The sequence below is a fragment of the Tursiops truncatus genome, chromosome 5, assembly GCF_011762595.2.
Source record: "Tursiops truncatus isolate mTurTru1 chromosome 5, mTurTru1.mat.Y, whole genome shotgun sequence".
In the NCBI taxonomy this organism is placed as follows: Eukaryota; Metazoa; Chordata; class Mammalia; order Artiodactyla; family Delphinidae; genus Tursiops; species Tursiops truncatus.
The window spans coordinates 30,229,832-30,246,397 of NC_047038.1; the positions used below are offsets into that span (position 1 = coordinate 30,229,832).

General features: G+C 40.0%; 2 protein-coding genes across 6 annotated transcripts in view; both read right to left on the reverse strand.

Moving 5' to 3' along the window:
* Window positions 1-918: 918 nt before the first annotated feature.
* On the reverse strand, window positions 919-6,272 carry LOC101330423 (uncharacterized). Its single transcript, XM_073804697.1, is given in 3 exon segments — window positions 919-5,368; window positions 5,370-5,857; window positions 6,098-6,272. Coding segments are annotated over 3 exon segments (888 nt in total). The 3' UTR covers window positions 919-5,143.
* A 619-nt stretch (window positions 6,273-6,891) lies between these two features.
* SEC24B (SEC24 homolog B, COPII coat complex component) overlaps window positions 6,892-16,566 on the reverse strand; it is a 92,567-nt gene continuing 82,892 nt past the window's right edge. For all 5 annotated transcript variants that reach the window (XM_073804996.1, XM_033856788.2, XM_033856787.2 and 2 more), the window contains 4 exons: window positions 16,002-16,106; window positions 15,125-15,217; window positions 8,036-8,139; window positions 6,892-7,793 (listed from right to left, as the gene is read on the reverse strand). In XM_073804996.1, the coding sequence (XP_073661097.1) occupies window positions 7,679-7,793; window positions 8,036-8,139; window positions 15,125-15,217; window positions 16,002-16,106 (417 nt within the window). In that variant the 3' untranslated portion in view covers window positions 6,892-7,678. The remainder of the gene's footprint in view (window positions 7,794-8,035; window positions 8,140-15,124; window positions 15,218-16,001; window positions 16,107-16,566) is intronic.

Genomic DNA, 16,566 nt, shown 5'->3' on the forward strand with positions numbered 1-16,566 from the left:
AAACATTTGCTGAATGTCTATTATGTGCCAGGCATGGGGGTGGGAGGCACTTGCCTTAGTTTAAGAGAGAACATAGTTCCTGTGTTAAAGGAGAATGTCAATGATAACGCTGACAAGGGCTATGGCAGAGAAAAGTGGAAGGTGTTATGGAAACACACAGGAGGGGGAGTGGTCAGGAAAGGCTGCCAGAAAGAGGTGATCTTTAGGCTGAGTTCTAAGGATGAGTGGGGTTCAGTCAGTGAAGCCAGGAAGGGATCGAACGGGTTTCCAAGTAAGGGGAGAAGGACATGCAAAGCCTGGACATGGAGAAGGGTAGCCCCTATAGTGATGTACAATCAATCTTCTTTTACTTTCAGAGTTACCCTTCTGGTTCCTACCCATTCTCTATCCCACTTTGGTTCCCATTCCTTCCTAAACTATCACTCAAAAGATTGTGGTAAGTTCTATGAAGACAACTTAGGTTCACTAGATTTTGGGGAAAAACACCTTTTCAGACCCCTTATTTGCTTGCGGACACAGTACTCAGGGTCCTAATTAAATAACTCAGCTTTAAGCTTTGACCTTTCTTGCTTAAACCTCTTATTCCTTCATCTCTCCGTCTCCCTGTTATTCTTGACTCTGCAAATAATTACCTATCAGTTTCTGATAATAAGAGATAGTCTAGAGGCACAGTATCTTTCATTCTAGTAAAATCACTCAGGTTTCAATAGGACGCACATATTAATAGGTCTTTCCTATTGTTACTATGCAAGTCATAAAACGTTAAGTCCCAAAAGAGCAGGATTTGAAAGAAACTGGAATATAGAAAAAATTCCATAAAAACTTCATTAAAAATGGGACAGGCTTTCCAAACTAGTACAGTGTTTTACAGCTTTCCCAAGGGTCATTCTGAAATGACTCCATGGTAAGAAAGGCTAATAAGTTTTCCACTAAATTAACTTAACGTGTTTCTATTACGTAGCTATATAAGGACAGGAGCTTGGGGATATGTGAGTTGGGAGACAAGAAGTACTAAAAAGACTCAAGGTAAAATCCCTGACCTAAAGTAAATTTCAGTGTAATAAAGAACTGAGAGAAACATATACAAATTGCTTTTTATTTATTTCTAAAGAGAATAGGCTTAACCATGATTTAATATTATAAAGCCATAGCCTATTAACTTTAAAAGAACCTAATAATTATATTTACAAATTACTTAAACTAGCACACATGTACCAGCCACATCATCAATAAAGTGTTACAAGCAAGGTAGAGGGGCTTCCTGGCGGCGCAGTGGATAAGACGCCACGCTCCCAGTGCAAGGGGCCCAGGTACGATCCATTGTCGGGTAACTAGATCCCACATGCATGCCACAACTAAGAGTTTGCATGCCACAACTAAGGAGCCCACGTGCTGCAACTAAGATCCGATGAAGCCAAATAAATAAATAATACATATATTTTTAGAAAGTGAGTGTATAAGCAAGGTAGAAGGGTAGGTTATACATATTTCTGTTTTAACAATGAGAGTATAATCATTTTACGTCTACCAAAAAGTATATTTCAGAATCTAGTTTTAGACAATTATAGTGTAAAAATAAGCATATACATCACTACACCCTAATCAAATTATCAACAAATTAATTGGCTATTGAGCTAAAATAATAGGTACCTGAAAAACGAGAATAGTCGCTTGACTAAAACCATGAACATGTCTGAGCAGTGATGATGCACTCATAAAAACTGACTGATCACCAGCTGTAGGGTAGTTTCTGTCCGTTGTCTGACAGACTGTCTGTGGCATAGCACCTGTCGCGGGAGGAGGCCATCAAAAAGACGCGACTGCCAGTTGACCCTGGCACCTGGAGGCTCCCCGCCCGCTCCCCTAGCCTTGGATTCTGTATTCTGCTTGCTTTCCCTGCTCCCAGCAGCTGCTCCAAGGACCCAGTCTTGAAACACAAATACAGTGTTGAGGCTCCCGGGACCGTGTACGTGACTGAAGCCAGTTAAGGTCTCTATATAAACTTCTAAGATTCTGGCAGGTAGGTGTGGAGTCCTACTGGTTTTGTGGCCGCCCGAGACAAGCCTTGTAAGTAAGTTCCCTTGCGTATTAAAACTGCCACCTACCACTCTGCAGTGGCTGCCTCTTTCTTCGGCTGCTCCCTGCCCTCTGCATATGTGGAGGCATGTTTCAGATTTCACCCAAGAAGCTCCCGAGGAGGTGGCAACCGAATTATCTGTATACACGCACTTCAGGGAGTTTTTGCAAAATTACAAACTTGCACAGGAACCAGGTTTCTCAGGAGAACAGTAGAGTGTCAAGTAATCTTTAATAAAACAGTGATTTTCATTTGTGACTACCAATTTAGCAATCTGTAACAACTCATTTAGTGGGTTACTGGTAAGCAATGCTTTTTGGCCCCCAAATTGACATGAAAATCTACAAAACTGTGCACTGTTTACTAATGGGAACTAAAGAAAGGGCTTTCATTTTTGGATCAGCTCATGACCCATGAGAAGGCAATGCGTTAACAGCCTCTGTGTCTCCTAACCGAGGCTAACTTCTCTGCTGCTCATAGGTATTACAAGAAGGCAGGAGGAAGAGGATACCCAATTTTCTGGTTGATGCAGATTCCATCTCTGAGTTTAGAGATAAAAGATGAGTGATTCGGGCTTCCCTGGTGGCGCAGTGGTTGAGAGTCCACCTGCCGATGCAGGGGACACAGGTTCGTGCCCCGGTCCGGGAAGATCCCACATGCCGCGGAGCGGCTGGGCCCGTGAGCCATGGCCGCTGAGCCTGCGCGTCCGGAGCCTGTGCTCCGCAACGGGAGAGGCCACAACAGTGAGAGGCCTGCGTACCGCAAAAAAAAAAAAAAAAGATGAGTGATTCATAAAATATCTACCTACCATTTTTATTTTCCAGGAGGTCTCCGTTTCATGTGCCAAAGAATAAGGTTTTTTTTTTTTTAAATCTTGAACTGTCTTCTTTCAGTGATTAGCAATTCCACCTAAATAGTATCTTCAGTGTTGTTTTCAGCTTCGTTAGTTTTCATCTTCTTTTGGCCTTTGAAAGTATTTTTAGGGTCTTCAAAAGTTACTTTGAATAGAGGACGCATAGTTTTCTTAACAACACTTTGCTACTATGTGAATTTTATAGCCTCATGGGTCGACTACAACAGATTCAAGCTCTAAATGGCTTTCAAATAGGTTTTAGCACACAAATATACATTAATGTATAAATAAAGAATAGAATTCTTTTTCCATCAATGCTCTTGATTTGTGCTACGGATATATTCTTTAAGAGCAGTATGTAAACTATAAATCAAATTGTATGTTCCTATTAAACAATGGTTCTAGTAAGGGATTAGGAGATTTTCACATCACCTGGGATACTCTTAAAAAACTGCCGACTTTAATGACAGTTTCAATTAGTTGAAAAGGGGCTCAGAGAACTCCTGGTAAGCATGCCCCTTCCTCTTGTCAACTTCCCGCCTCACAAATAAAAAATGGCCAGAGACTTGCTGCACTGGAGGTGATGAGGACGATTATCCCCGTGAGGATCAATCGCCTCAGGCCAATGTTCTCGTTGATGTCAGTCTTCACATTCTCTAACTGAAGTCTGGCCGTCTTCAGAGGACAAAGCCTTTCAAGGTGGCTGTTTCCGATCTCACACCCGAGGTAGGCATTCCTCTGCTCCTCATTTGTAGACATCCAGATTAAACTTCCCTCAAATCTCAATTCCAAGCATCCCATATCCTGACCACCACTTCCTATCTTTCCAGCTCATTCCCTCTGGTATCCATACCCTAACAGCTCTCTGACCTCAACAGGACCTCCAAACTACTAAGCCCATGACCTTTTTCTATCCATCACTCAGTATGTGCCCCTTTCACTTAAATGACACAGTATCTTCCTTGTATACATCCTCAGTTCCCTTGCTCTTCTGTTCCAACTTAAATCCAACTTTCCACCAGGTGGTGAATGTGGCTAGAAGGAAGAGGCATGCTAACTGGGTTCACTTGAAGTTCATGGCTCACATCGAAAGAAGGGCCGTCGGTGCTGCTTGACCTCTCACTCTCCTAGGTGACTATTTCTTGGAATCTCACACTTTTTCCCCTTTCGCAGCTGATAACTCCAATCGCTTCTTTTATAGGGAAAGTCAGAGTGATCAGAAGCTAACTTCCACATTCACTCACTGCAAAGGTCCCCCCTGGGACTGTTTCTTCCAGACAGCCACATGGCTTTAGGGCTCTGCTCAACTGTCACCTTTTCAGAAGGGCCTTCCCTAGTTACTATCAAAAACAGCATTCTTTTTTTTTTTTTTAAGACAATCATGTTTAATTACCTCACAACTGAAGCTGCCTTTGGGGCCAAGGGACAGGAAGGAGGCTGTGAACCCAACACTCGAGCTGCACTCTAATCCTAGGTTTATTCAACACAATTCTTTTCTCTACACAACAAGGTACAAACACAATATTATCTAAAATGCTACAAAGTTACAAAACTCCAAACAGAAAATGTATAGTACTGACTGTACAATAAAAGTCAGAAAAACAATGTACACGTTGCCAAGGTAACCTGCACGACCACCATGTATACCAACACAACGCGGCGGGGGGCGGGGGGGGTTCTGTGATGACCCGACAGAGTCGACTCTCAACTTACCAGTTTAAGAGAGAAAGGGAGACATGGGTGTGTGTGTGTGTGTGTGTGTGTGTGTACGACATGAGTACACGTGAAAAGAACCGTTTTGGGTATTTGGCCCTAGAGGTCAGAAAAGGACTCATGCAGGGGAGCACGGCCAGGCTAACAAGGACGGCAGCTGCGTAAAAGCACACCTTTCCCGTGGGACCCTGCAGGCCAACAGGTTAGGGCACGAGCAGGCCACCAGGTGGGACCCAGGTCATCTGTGGAATAGGAAAACATGCTCCCAGGGTGGGGCTGTACCACCTCCTGGAGCCCCCTGCTCATCCCTGCGGGCTCTGCCACTAAACTGCCTGTCAGGAACTAGAAATGCGGAAGCTTTCTAGCCAGAGACTGGAGGGCATCTTTATAAGCACGCCCCCAAACCAACAACGCTCCTGCAGCCGGAACTCTGCCGCCAGGGGAAACGTGGCAATTACTGCCTTCACCTTCGAGGCCTGCCCGGGTAAGGGGTTTCTTTCCTACCGATCCTCCTTCGTCGAGAAAAGTGACAAAAGTGAGTTGGCGGGAATACAAGTCACAGGGCAGAGCTTCGGTGGCCCTGCGCATCGGGAGGAGTTGAAGCTGGAGCAGCTCCTGGGGCTGCGGCGGCCGGGGGACCTGCGCCGAGGGGGACGCGACCTTCTCCTCCTCTGTGGGGGGGGGGGGGGGCTGCGCCACATGGGTGGCGGTGGCGGCACTCTCCTTCCTGGGAGGGCTGAATCGCCTGGGGGGTGGCCGAGGCCAGGGGGCCAGCACAGCGGTGGCAGTGATCTGCTGGCCATCGATGTGTCCTCCATCCGCGTGCCTCAGCGCCTTCTCGGCTTCATCTGGATTCTCACACTCCGCATATGCGTAGCCTGTAGACAGATGGGGGTGCATCCTTTCTACAGGCACGTCAATCATTTTAATTTTCCCGTAGGTGGAGAGTATCTCCATGTGATCCTCGGTCACATTCCTGGTGAGCCTTCCAACGTGCACTTTGGCGGGTTTAGGGGAAGGGCTCCGCCGTTTCCTTTCCTTTTCGTCTCTTTTGGGTGGTTTGGATTTGGAGCGGGAACGCCGCCTGCTGTCATGCCTGCGCCGAGAAGGGCTCGGAGAGCCAGGGGAGCTGCTGGAACTTCCGGAGCGGCTCGAGGCTGAAGAGGAGCTGCAGCCGCAGCGGGAGCCCGTGCTAAAACCAGCATTCTGGATTCCTTATCTGGCTTTCTTTTTCTCCGTTACATTCACCACACCCGACATACAAACGTACTGTCTTTCCCCCAGTCCTCCACAAGCTCACTCTGCAGTGTAAGCTCTGTGAAAGCAGGGATTTTATGTGTTTTGGGCCTAGAACAGTATCTAGCAAGGATTAGTACTTACAAATACCTATTAACTGAGGAACAAACTATCCAAAGACAAAACATTTCATCCTTCTTAAAGCAGAAACACGATACTTTGCATTGTAAAATTACAGTACTCGGTTGCCCTTGGAGTACTGCAGTCGATCCTCGCGTCCCACAAGAGTCCCCTCCCGGATGCAGCACGGTGTGGGGACGGCTGGGAGAAGGTGGTGGGTGTGCAGAGCATCTGACGTCTACTATTGGCTCGGCCGCTAATTAGTAACGTCATCCGGGGTGAGTCATTTAACCTCTCATTTCTAGCAGGGAATGCGAGAGAGTACTTTTATTTTTATCCAAAGAAAAGAGGTCCACCAAACACAAACCGGCAGAAATCACTCACCACGCAAATCGAGAGCCTTTTTCCTTCCAAAGTTTATCAATGGGACTTTTACAGTGTTTATAATAAAATTTTATTTACAAGCTAATGGATCATGAACAGTTTTTATAGTAAATAAGCTGTTAGTAAATGAGTTTTTTTTTCCCATCAGAATAAAATCACTCTCAAAGTTCAAGACGGTAATCTTAAAGTCAATTCAACAGGATAGTCACAACATTATAAAAATTTTCTTGCTATGTGTGTGCAGGAAAAAATGCCTAATTTAACCAAGAAAAACAAATTAAGGTTATGATTAGTCAATAATCATATGTGTTTTGAAAGCAGTGTTGTTTTAGAATACAAACAGAATAAGTACTTGATAATGTCCACAAATTAATGAAAACATATTCACATATATTACCTAGTGAAATGTGGTATCACTGCGTTTCCCCAAGCAGTAAATTCAATACATCCTATAAGTAAAAATACCACCAACACTCCCCGACCACAAACACACAAACACCAAGCCATATTGTCAAGCAAAATATTTTTAATTAGTAGGCTGATCATAAATAAATCCACATAAAAGATTTAACAGAATTACAAAGAGTTTTGTGTTTCTTTTGTGGACTCAATTCGTAATATGCGTTAGTCAACCTCATTCTCTAACTGCCACCAAAAGAGTTGTCATCCAACAATGCAGCACAGTTTAAGCAATTCATATTCTGTAGTTACATTTTTACATTTTCTTTACAAATGTAACATTTATGTACATTATATATATATTGTTTTCTATAGTTCATGTACTGAAACTCTATTGTTTTTACAGGGAAAATACTGAATTCATTTAATGAATATGAATCATTCCTTGTTAAAAAGTAATTCATATAAACAACACGGTACCACTGCCTTTTGGCATCTCTTGTCAGAGTTCAAGTCCAGAAATGTTATATTAATTATAAGAAAAGGGAATTTATCTAATATTACATTATGACATATCATCCCACATAACTACGTAAGTTTGCCGGCTTGCAATGAACAGAGCACTGTACTGCTGCACTACTGGAAATGTGTGGAAACCAATTCAAAATATACTTCGCGAAACAGCATCATCCTTACCATTAGTTTAGGATGAAGAAAATCTGTCAAGTTATTTCTTCGTCTTTACCTTTTGCCAAAGCCTCAGACCAGGTGCTATGCTACACATTGTCTCTTGTAACAACAAATGCCTACATTTCAACTTTCCTATGTGCTTCTCTGACAGATTACACTTTACCTAGGTTATAGACCATTTTCTTCTTATTCAATTTTATTCCACTTCACTTACAAATCTGCTGCTGAACGTGAAGCAAAAATTCATAGTAAGAGAATGCGGCTTCTGTCCGGTCTTCAATCAAATGTTGAAAAAATTCTGTTTTGGCAGGACTCTCATCTCTGAAGAAGAAAAAGGGGTTTTTATCTATAATGCATACTATTAAAAAGAATACTTATACATCAAAAAAATTACTAATTCATAGGAACTTGAAAATGAATAGGGGATGTTAATCAAGTAATAGCATTCTACCACTAGAATGTATTTTGATATTATTATTTAAAATTTGCTTTTGAAGACAAACAATTTCACAAAGACTGGACAGGATAAGACAATTTCATAATTAAGTTACAGAAGTACTTACTTTACCACGTGAAGAATTGGGTTTAATGGTCTGTTGTCTCTAAGCCAGGTTATAAAGGATCTAGCTCTTTCTGATGAAAGGGTGTCGAGCTCTGGAAGATGTGTCTGGTAAAAAATGTAATTAGGAGATTATTTCCTTTCTCAGAGACTTAGGCAGTGTTAGGACTCAATCATGACTGCCACTATCACCAACCAACTGCCAGCACTCGGTCCCCAGCCCAAACAGCAGCAACCAAACACATGCAATTTACACTGTCGATACATCTGGTTATGTTTTTCTAAGTCATCGATACACTTAATGATAAGTATGTGACTGACATTTTACCTGAATGTTATACTTTTTTCCAGACAAGTCAATAAAACATACACAATGATTAGTATTTCACGTATATTGTGTTACGCTTTGTATGTTTCTTCTAAAGGAAGTATTCAAGAGAAGGGGGCTATCACTAAGCTCCAATTTCACTTATAAACAACTATACATTATACCCTATTCTAATAATAGGCATTCTTAGGGAATTTTATGTTTTCTTTAGTCCTTAAAACTTAAGGGCAAGGAATTTTAAAGAATAGTGTGAATGTGTAAATATATTTAAACACTATATGCAAGACTATTTTAGATACCTAAAAAGTCTATTCTTTGCGCATTATTCTCTCTTCAGGTTGTATTCTTTTTAACAGATGCATAGATATTATTTATTTAATGCTACAAGTAAATGTGTACATATAAATACTTCCATGAATATACCTATAGGATATATTCTTAGGAGTAAATAATTTACTGTTTTATACACTGTGTGATTTTAATTTGAACAGATATTGTCAAATGACCCTCCAAAAGACTGTGTAAATGTAGAGTCCAATCAATAGTATTTGACAGGCCGGTTGACCTATTCCCTCTGCATTACTGCCTGTTATCAAATTTAAAAAAATTTTACCAGCTGGCAAAAATCTGATAAATGAAAGAAATGCTACGCTGTTATTTTGTTTTCTTAATTACAAATGAAGCTGAACACTGTTTCATATGGCCACTACTATATCTTCTGCCCATGAAGTACCTGTTCAAATCATTCCTCATTTTTCTTTTCTTATTTGAGGGAGTGCGGGTGTCCCTTTTCTTAAAAATTTGTAAGAGAACTTCTTATCCTAGAGAAATAAGCCCCTTTCCAGTCATATGAGTTACCGATAATCTTCTGATTTGGTTGTCTTTTGGCTTTATTTATTTTACCAGATAGAAATGTTTTATTTTTATGCTCTCAGATTCTTTAACCTTTTCTACCACTGACTTACAAAGGCCTTACCCATTTTAATATAATAAATATTATTTTTCTAATATTCCATTTTTTCAGTGATTTGAAATGCAATCTTTACTGCATTCTATTTATCATGAATTAGATCCATTTCTGTACTCTGTTCTGTTCCACTGATATGTTTATGGTGCCAGTATCACAGTGCATAGATACAGCTATAAAATAAAGTTTACTATTTTATTTGGCAGGACCTGTTTTTCACATGATTTCCCCGTTGCTGATAGTATTCTCTCTTTTCAAACTTTTCCTTATTATCCTCATTTGTTGAGTCTTAGAAATGAACTCTGGGATTAATGTGTCAAATTAAAAAAAATAAATCAAACAGCAAATCTGGTAAGAATCACATTGACTTTATATTCATTTAGGAGAAAGGATATATTTACAATAAGGTAGGCCTTTTCCATTAAGTATAGAGAACTGCTTTCAGAATCATATTTCTTTGGTATTAACACACATACAGTAAAGGCCTACTGAAGAAATTATGTTTATTACCTGCAAAATAATTTCAATTAGAGAAGTTAAAGCTGTTGGAAAACAGTCTGGCAGTTGCTCAAAAAGTTAAACTTAGAGTTTACCATATGACCCGGCAATTCCACTCCTAGTTACATACCCAACAAAGCTTGAAAACAGATGTTCACACAAACACTTCTACATGAACTGTTCATGGCAGCACTATTCACAATAGCCCCAGAGTAGAAATAACCCAAATGCCCATGAACAGATTACTGGATAAACAGAATGTGGTATATTCATACAATGGACTATTATTTAGTCATAAAAAAGAATGAATTACTGATACATACTACAACATGGATGAGCCTTGAAAACACTGTGAGAAGTAAAAGAAGTCAAACACAAAAGGCTGCATATTGTGTGATTCCATATACTGTATATGAATTGTCCAGAACAGGCAAATCCGTAGAGAGAGAAAGTAAACTAGTGGTTGCCAAGGGAAAATAGAAAGGAAGAACTGGGATTAGGAACCAAGATGGTGGAGTAGAAGGATGTGCTCTCACTCCCTCATGCGAGAACACCAGAATCACAACTAGCTGCTGCACAATCATCGACAGGAAGACACTGGAACTCACCAAAAAAGATACCCCACATCCAAAGACAAAGGAGAAGCCACAATGAGATGGTAGGAGGGGTGCAATCACAATAAAATCAAAGCCCATAATTGCTGGGTGGGTGACTCACAGACTGGAGAACACTTATACTACAGAAGTCCACCCACTGGAGTGAAGGTTCTGAGCCCCAAGTCAGGCTTTCCAACCTGGGGGTCTGGCAACGGGAGGAGAAATTCCTGGAGAATCAGACTTTGAAGTCTAGTGGGATTTGATTGCAGGACTTCAACAGGACTGGGGGAAACAGACACCACTCTTGGAGGGCACACACAAAGTACTGTGCGCATCAGGACCCAGGGGAACGAGCAGTGACCCCAGGGGAAACTGAACCAGACCTACCTGCTAGTATTGGAAGGTCTCCTGAAGAGGCGGGTGGTGGCTGTGGCTCACCGTGGGGACAAGGACACTGGCAGCAGAAGTTCTGGAAAGTACTCCTTGGTGTGAGCCCTCCCAGAGTCTGCCATTAGCCCCACCAAAGAGCCCAGGTAGGCTCCAGTGTTGGGTTGCCTCAGGCCAAACAACCAACAGGGAGAGAACCGAGCCCCACACATCAGCAGTCAAGCGGATTAAAGTTTTACTGAGCTCTGCCCACCAGAGCAACAGTCAGCTCTACCATCCACCAGTCCCTCCCATCAGGAAACTTCCACAAGCTTCTTAGATAGCCTCATCCACCACAGGCAAAGAGCAGAAGCAAGAAGAACAACAATTTTGCAGCCTGTGGAAGGAAAACCACATTCACAGAAAGACGACAAGATGAAAAGGCAGAGGGCTATGTACCAGATGAAGGAACAAGAAAAAACCCCAGAAAACAACTAAATGAAGTGGAGATAGGCAACCTTCCAGAAAAAGAATTCAGAATAATGATAGTGAAGATGATCCAGGACCTCAGAAAAAGAATGGAGGCAAAGATCGAGAAGATGCAACAAATGTTTAACAAAGACCTAGGAGAATTAAAGAACAAACAAACAGAGTTGAACAATACAATAACTGAAATGAAAACTACACTAGAAGAAATCAATAGCAGAATAACTGAGGCAGAAGAACGGGTAAGTGACCTGGAAGACAGAATGGTGGAATTCACTGCTGTGAATTTAAGAAAACTGAAATCATATGAAGCATCTTTTCTGAACACAACGCTATGAGACTAGAAGTGAATTACAGGGAAAAAAACGTAAAAAACCAAACACATGGCGGCTAAACAATACGTTACTAAATAACCAGGAGATCACTGAAGAAATCAAAGAGGAAATCAAAAAATACCTAGAGACAAATGACAATGAAAACACGACGATCCAAAACCTATGGGATGCAGCAAAAGCAGTTCTAAGAGGGAAGTTTATAGCTATACAAGCCTACCTCACGAAACAAGAAAAATGTCAAATAAACAATCTAACCTTACACCTAAAGGAACCAGTGAAAGAAGAACAAACAAAACCCGAAGTTAGCAGAAGGAAAGAAATCATAAATATCAGAGCAGAAATAAATGAAATAGAAACAAAGAAAACTATAGCAAAGATCAATAAAACTAAAAGCTGGTTCTTTGAGAAGATAAACAAAATTGATAAACTATTAGCCAGATTCATCAAGAAAAAGAGGGAGAGGACTCAAATCAATAAAATTAGAAATGAAAAAGGAGAAGTTACAACAGACACCGCAGAAATACAAAGCATCCTAAGAGACTACGACAAGCAATTCCATGCCAATAAAATGGACAACCTGGAAGAAATGGACAAATTCTTAGAAAGGTATAACCTTCCAAGAATGAACCAGGAAGAAATAGAAAATATGAAGACACCAATCACAAGTAATGAAATTGAAACTGTGATTAAGAATCTTCTAACAAACAGAAGTCCAGGACCAGATGGCTTCACAGGTGAATTCTATCAAACATTTAGAGAAGAGCTAACACCTATCCTTCTCAAACTGTTCCAAAAAATTCCATAGGAAGGAAGACTCCCAAACTCATTCTATGAGGCCACCATCACCCTGATACCAAAAGTAGACAAAGATACTACAAAAAAAGAAAATTACAGGCCAATATCACTGATGATTATAGATGCAAAAATCCTCGACAAAATACTAGCAAACAGAATCCAACAACACATTAAAAGGACCATACACCATGATCAAGTGGGATTTATTCCAGGGAAGCAAGGATTCTTCTATACACATAAATCAATCAATGTGATACACCATATTAACAAATTGAAGAATAAAAACCATATGATCATCTCAACATATGCAGAAAAAGCTTTCGATACAATTCAACACCCATTTATGATAAAAACTCTTCAGAAAGTGGGCAGAGAGGGAACCTACCTCAACATAATAAAGTCCATATACGACAAACCCACAGCAAACATCATTCTCAATGGTGAAAAACTGAAAGCATTTCCTCTAAGATCAGGAACAAGACAAGGATGTCCACTCTCACTACTAGTATTCAATATAGTTTTGGAAGTACTAGCCACTGTGATCAGAGAAGAAAAAGAAATAAAAGGAATACAAATTGGAAATGAAGAAGTAAAACTGTCACTGTTTGCAGATGACATGATACTATACATAGAGAATCCTAAAGATGCCACCAGAAAACTACTAGAGCTAATCAATGAATTTGGTAAAGTTGCAGGATACAAGATTAATGCACAGAAATCTCTTGCATTCCTATACACTAATGATGAAAAATCTGAAAGAGAAATTAAGGAAACACTCCCATTTACCACTGCAACAAAAAGAATAAAATACCTAGGAATAAAACTACCTAGGGAGACAAAAGACCTGTACGCAGAAAACTTTAAGACACTGATGAAAGAAATTAAAGATGATACGAACAGATGGAGAGATATACCATGTTCTTGGATTGGAAGAATCAATATTGTGAAAATGACTATACTACCCAAAGCAATCTACAGAATCTATGCAATCCCTATCAAAGTACCAGTTGTATTTTATATGGGACTGGAACAAAAAATCTTAAAATTTGGATGGAGACACAAAAGACCCTGAAGAGCCAAAGCAGTCTTGAGGGAAAAAAATGGAGCTGGAGGAATCAGACTCCCTGACTTCAGACTATACTACAAAGCTACAGTAATCAAGACAATATGGTACTGGCACAAAAAAAGAAACACAGATCAATGGAACAAGATAGAAAGCCCAGAGAGAAACCCACGCTCCTATGGACAACTAATCTATGACAAGGAGGCAAGGATATACAATGGAGAAAAGACAGTCTCTTCAATAGTGGTGCTGGGAAAACTGAACAGCTACATGTAAAAGAATGAAATTAAAACACTCCCTAACACCATACACAAAAATAAACTCAAAATGGATTAGAGACTTAGATGTAAGACCGGACACTATAAAACTCTTAGTGGAAAACATAGGAAGAACACTCTTTGACATAAATCACTGCAAGATCTTTTTTGATCCACCTCCTAGAGTAATGAAAATAAAAACAAAAATAAACAAATGGGACCTAATGAAACTTAAAAGCTTTTGCACAGCAAAGGAAACCATAAACAAGGTGAAAAGACTACCCTCAGAATAGGAGAAAATATTTGCAAGTGAATCAACAGACAAAGGATTAATCCCCAAAATATATAAACAGCTCATGTAGCTCAATATTAAAAAAACAAACAACCTAATCCAAAAATGGGCAGAAGACCTAAACAGACATTTCTCCAAAGAAGACATAGAGATGCTGCTCAAGTTCACTAATTATTAGAGAAATGCAAATCAAAACTACAATGAGGTATCACCTCACACCAGTCAGAATGGGCATCTTCAGAAAATCTACAAACAACAAATACTGGAGAGGGTGTGGAGAAAAGGGAACCCTCTTGCACTGTTGGTGGGAATGTAAATTGATACAGCCAGCCACTATGGAGAACAGTATGGAGGTTCCTTAAAAAACTAAAAATAGAATTACCATATGCTTCAGCAATCCCACTACTGGGCATATACCCAGAGAAAACCATAATTCAAAAAGACACATGCACTCCAATGTTCATTGCAGCACTATTTACAATAGCCAGGTTATGGAAGAAACCTAAATTCCCATTGACAGACGAATGGATAAAGATGTGGTACATATATACCATGGAATATTAGTCATAAGAAGGAACGAAATTGGGTCATTTGTAGAGACATGGATGGACCTAGAGACCGTCATACAGAGTGAAGTAAGTCAGAAAGAGAAAAACAAATATCGTATATTAACGCATGTAGGTGGAATCTAGAAAAATGGTACAGCTGAACCGGTTTGCAGGGCAGAAGTTGAGACACGGATGTAGAGAACAATCGTATGGACACCAAGCAGGGAAGCGGTGGGGGGATGGTGGTGGTGGTGGTATGAATTGGGCGATTGGGATTGACATTTATACACTGATGTGTATAAAATTGATGACTAATAAGAACCTGCTGTATAAAAAAATAAATAAAATAAAATTCAAAAATTAAAAAAAAAGAAAGGAATAACTGGGGGATATAGGTTTCTCTTTGAGGTGAATGCTCTGAAATTAGATACTGGAAGTGGTTGTAAACATTGTGAATATACTAAAAACTAATGCACTGTACACTTTAAAATGGTTAAAATGTGACTCATGGGAATTTTATCTCACAAAAAAAATTTTAAACAAGTACACAAAATCCACTGACCATTTTCTGTGGTATTGATGCAAAATTCGGATACCCGAGCACATCCTCTATAAAGTTACTGTCACAGCTTTTTCCAACCCAAATGTAAAAAACCTAAAAATAACAACAAAATTATTAAAACTCCCTAATCAGAAACCCAGTATAGCTACTTTTCTCAAAATTATCAAGCATAAAAGAGGCAAAGTATACTAACTCAAATCAAGTACGAACAAACATGAAAGTAAAAAAGGAAACCTGTAACTGGCACATTTGGAATCTACATTCAGGAATCTAGAGTGGTTCATATCTTCTCTGCTTAAATGTCAAGGCTTCTCATAAAATATATTTTACTGCTTTCCTTACCTTTTTCCCAACACGAATGTAATGCTTCAACCAGGATAACTGACTTCTCTATTTCCTACCCACTAGTTCCATCATTTCAATTACTGTCTCTGTACTTTAACTAATGCCTCCCACCCCTACCCTATTCCTGCCCCACCCCGTACTGTGGCTATCAGAATCCCTTTCCTGCTCACAAGGAATCATTTATGAAGCCATCTTGCCCATTCTGACACCCTTCACCACCACCCTGTCCAATGATCTCTCCTGAACTCCTAATTATTAATGGCATTTTAGACAATGGATCAAGTTAAACTAGATAAATTCTTAAGGTCCCTTTGAATTTTATGATTCTTGATGGTAAAATCGTTGAAGACAGGAATTTATCTCTTTACTCCTCTTAAATAAATTGACCACCTGTGCCAGTTACCAATTTACTGCCTTTGAGTTCCTAATCCACCTTTCATTGCCTGATCTGTGATAACAGAGCTGGACCCTGTAAGTGTTTCTCCTTTTGCCAGCTGGAAGTGTTAAGCTTTTGTCAGTAGTGGGTGCTTACAGAGCCACAGTCCATAAGGAAAGCACCATCTCGTGTCAGTTTCTCTGCAGACAATTTTTGAAGAGGTGGCTGAGGTACCACCCTGTCGTTAACGTGTATTGCACCCTGAAAAGAAAAAGATGGAATGTGAATGTACTTACATTACTATTATTATAGGCTGGAAGCTAACTGCCACTAGCTCTTTATGAAGTACTGAAAAATGACACTTGAGAATTTTGTAGGATGCAAAAAATTACAGTTGACCTTTGAACAACGTAGGTTTGAACTACATGGGTCCACCTATATGCAGTTCTTTTCAATAAGTAAATAAATACTACAGTACTACATGATCTGCAGTTGGTTGAATACAGAACAGAGGACACAGAGGACTGACTATAAAGTTAAACACAGATTTTCAATTGCACAGGGGTTGGTGCCCCTAACTGCCTCGTTGTTCAAGGGCCAACTATATTGATAATACATTACCACCTTGGCTGTAGAATCAAGGTGCTCAGATGTATTTAAATTAAAAGACTCTTGAATGTATTCAAATTTAAAAGATAAAAACATGAATATGTAAAATGAC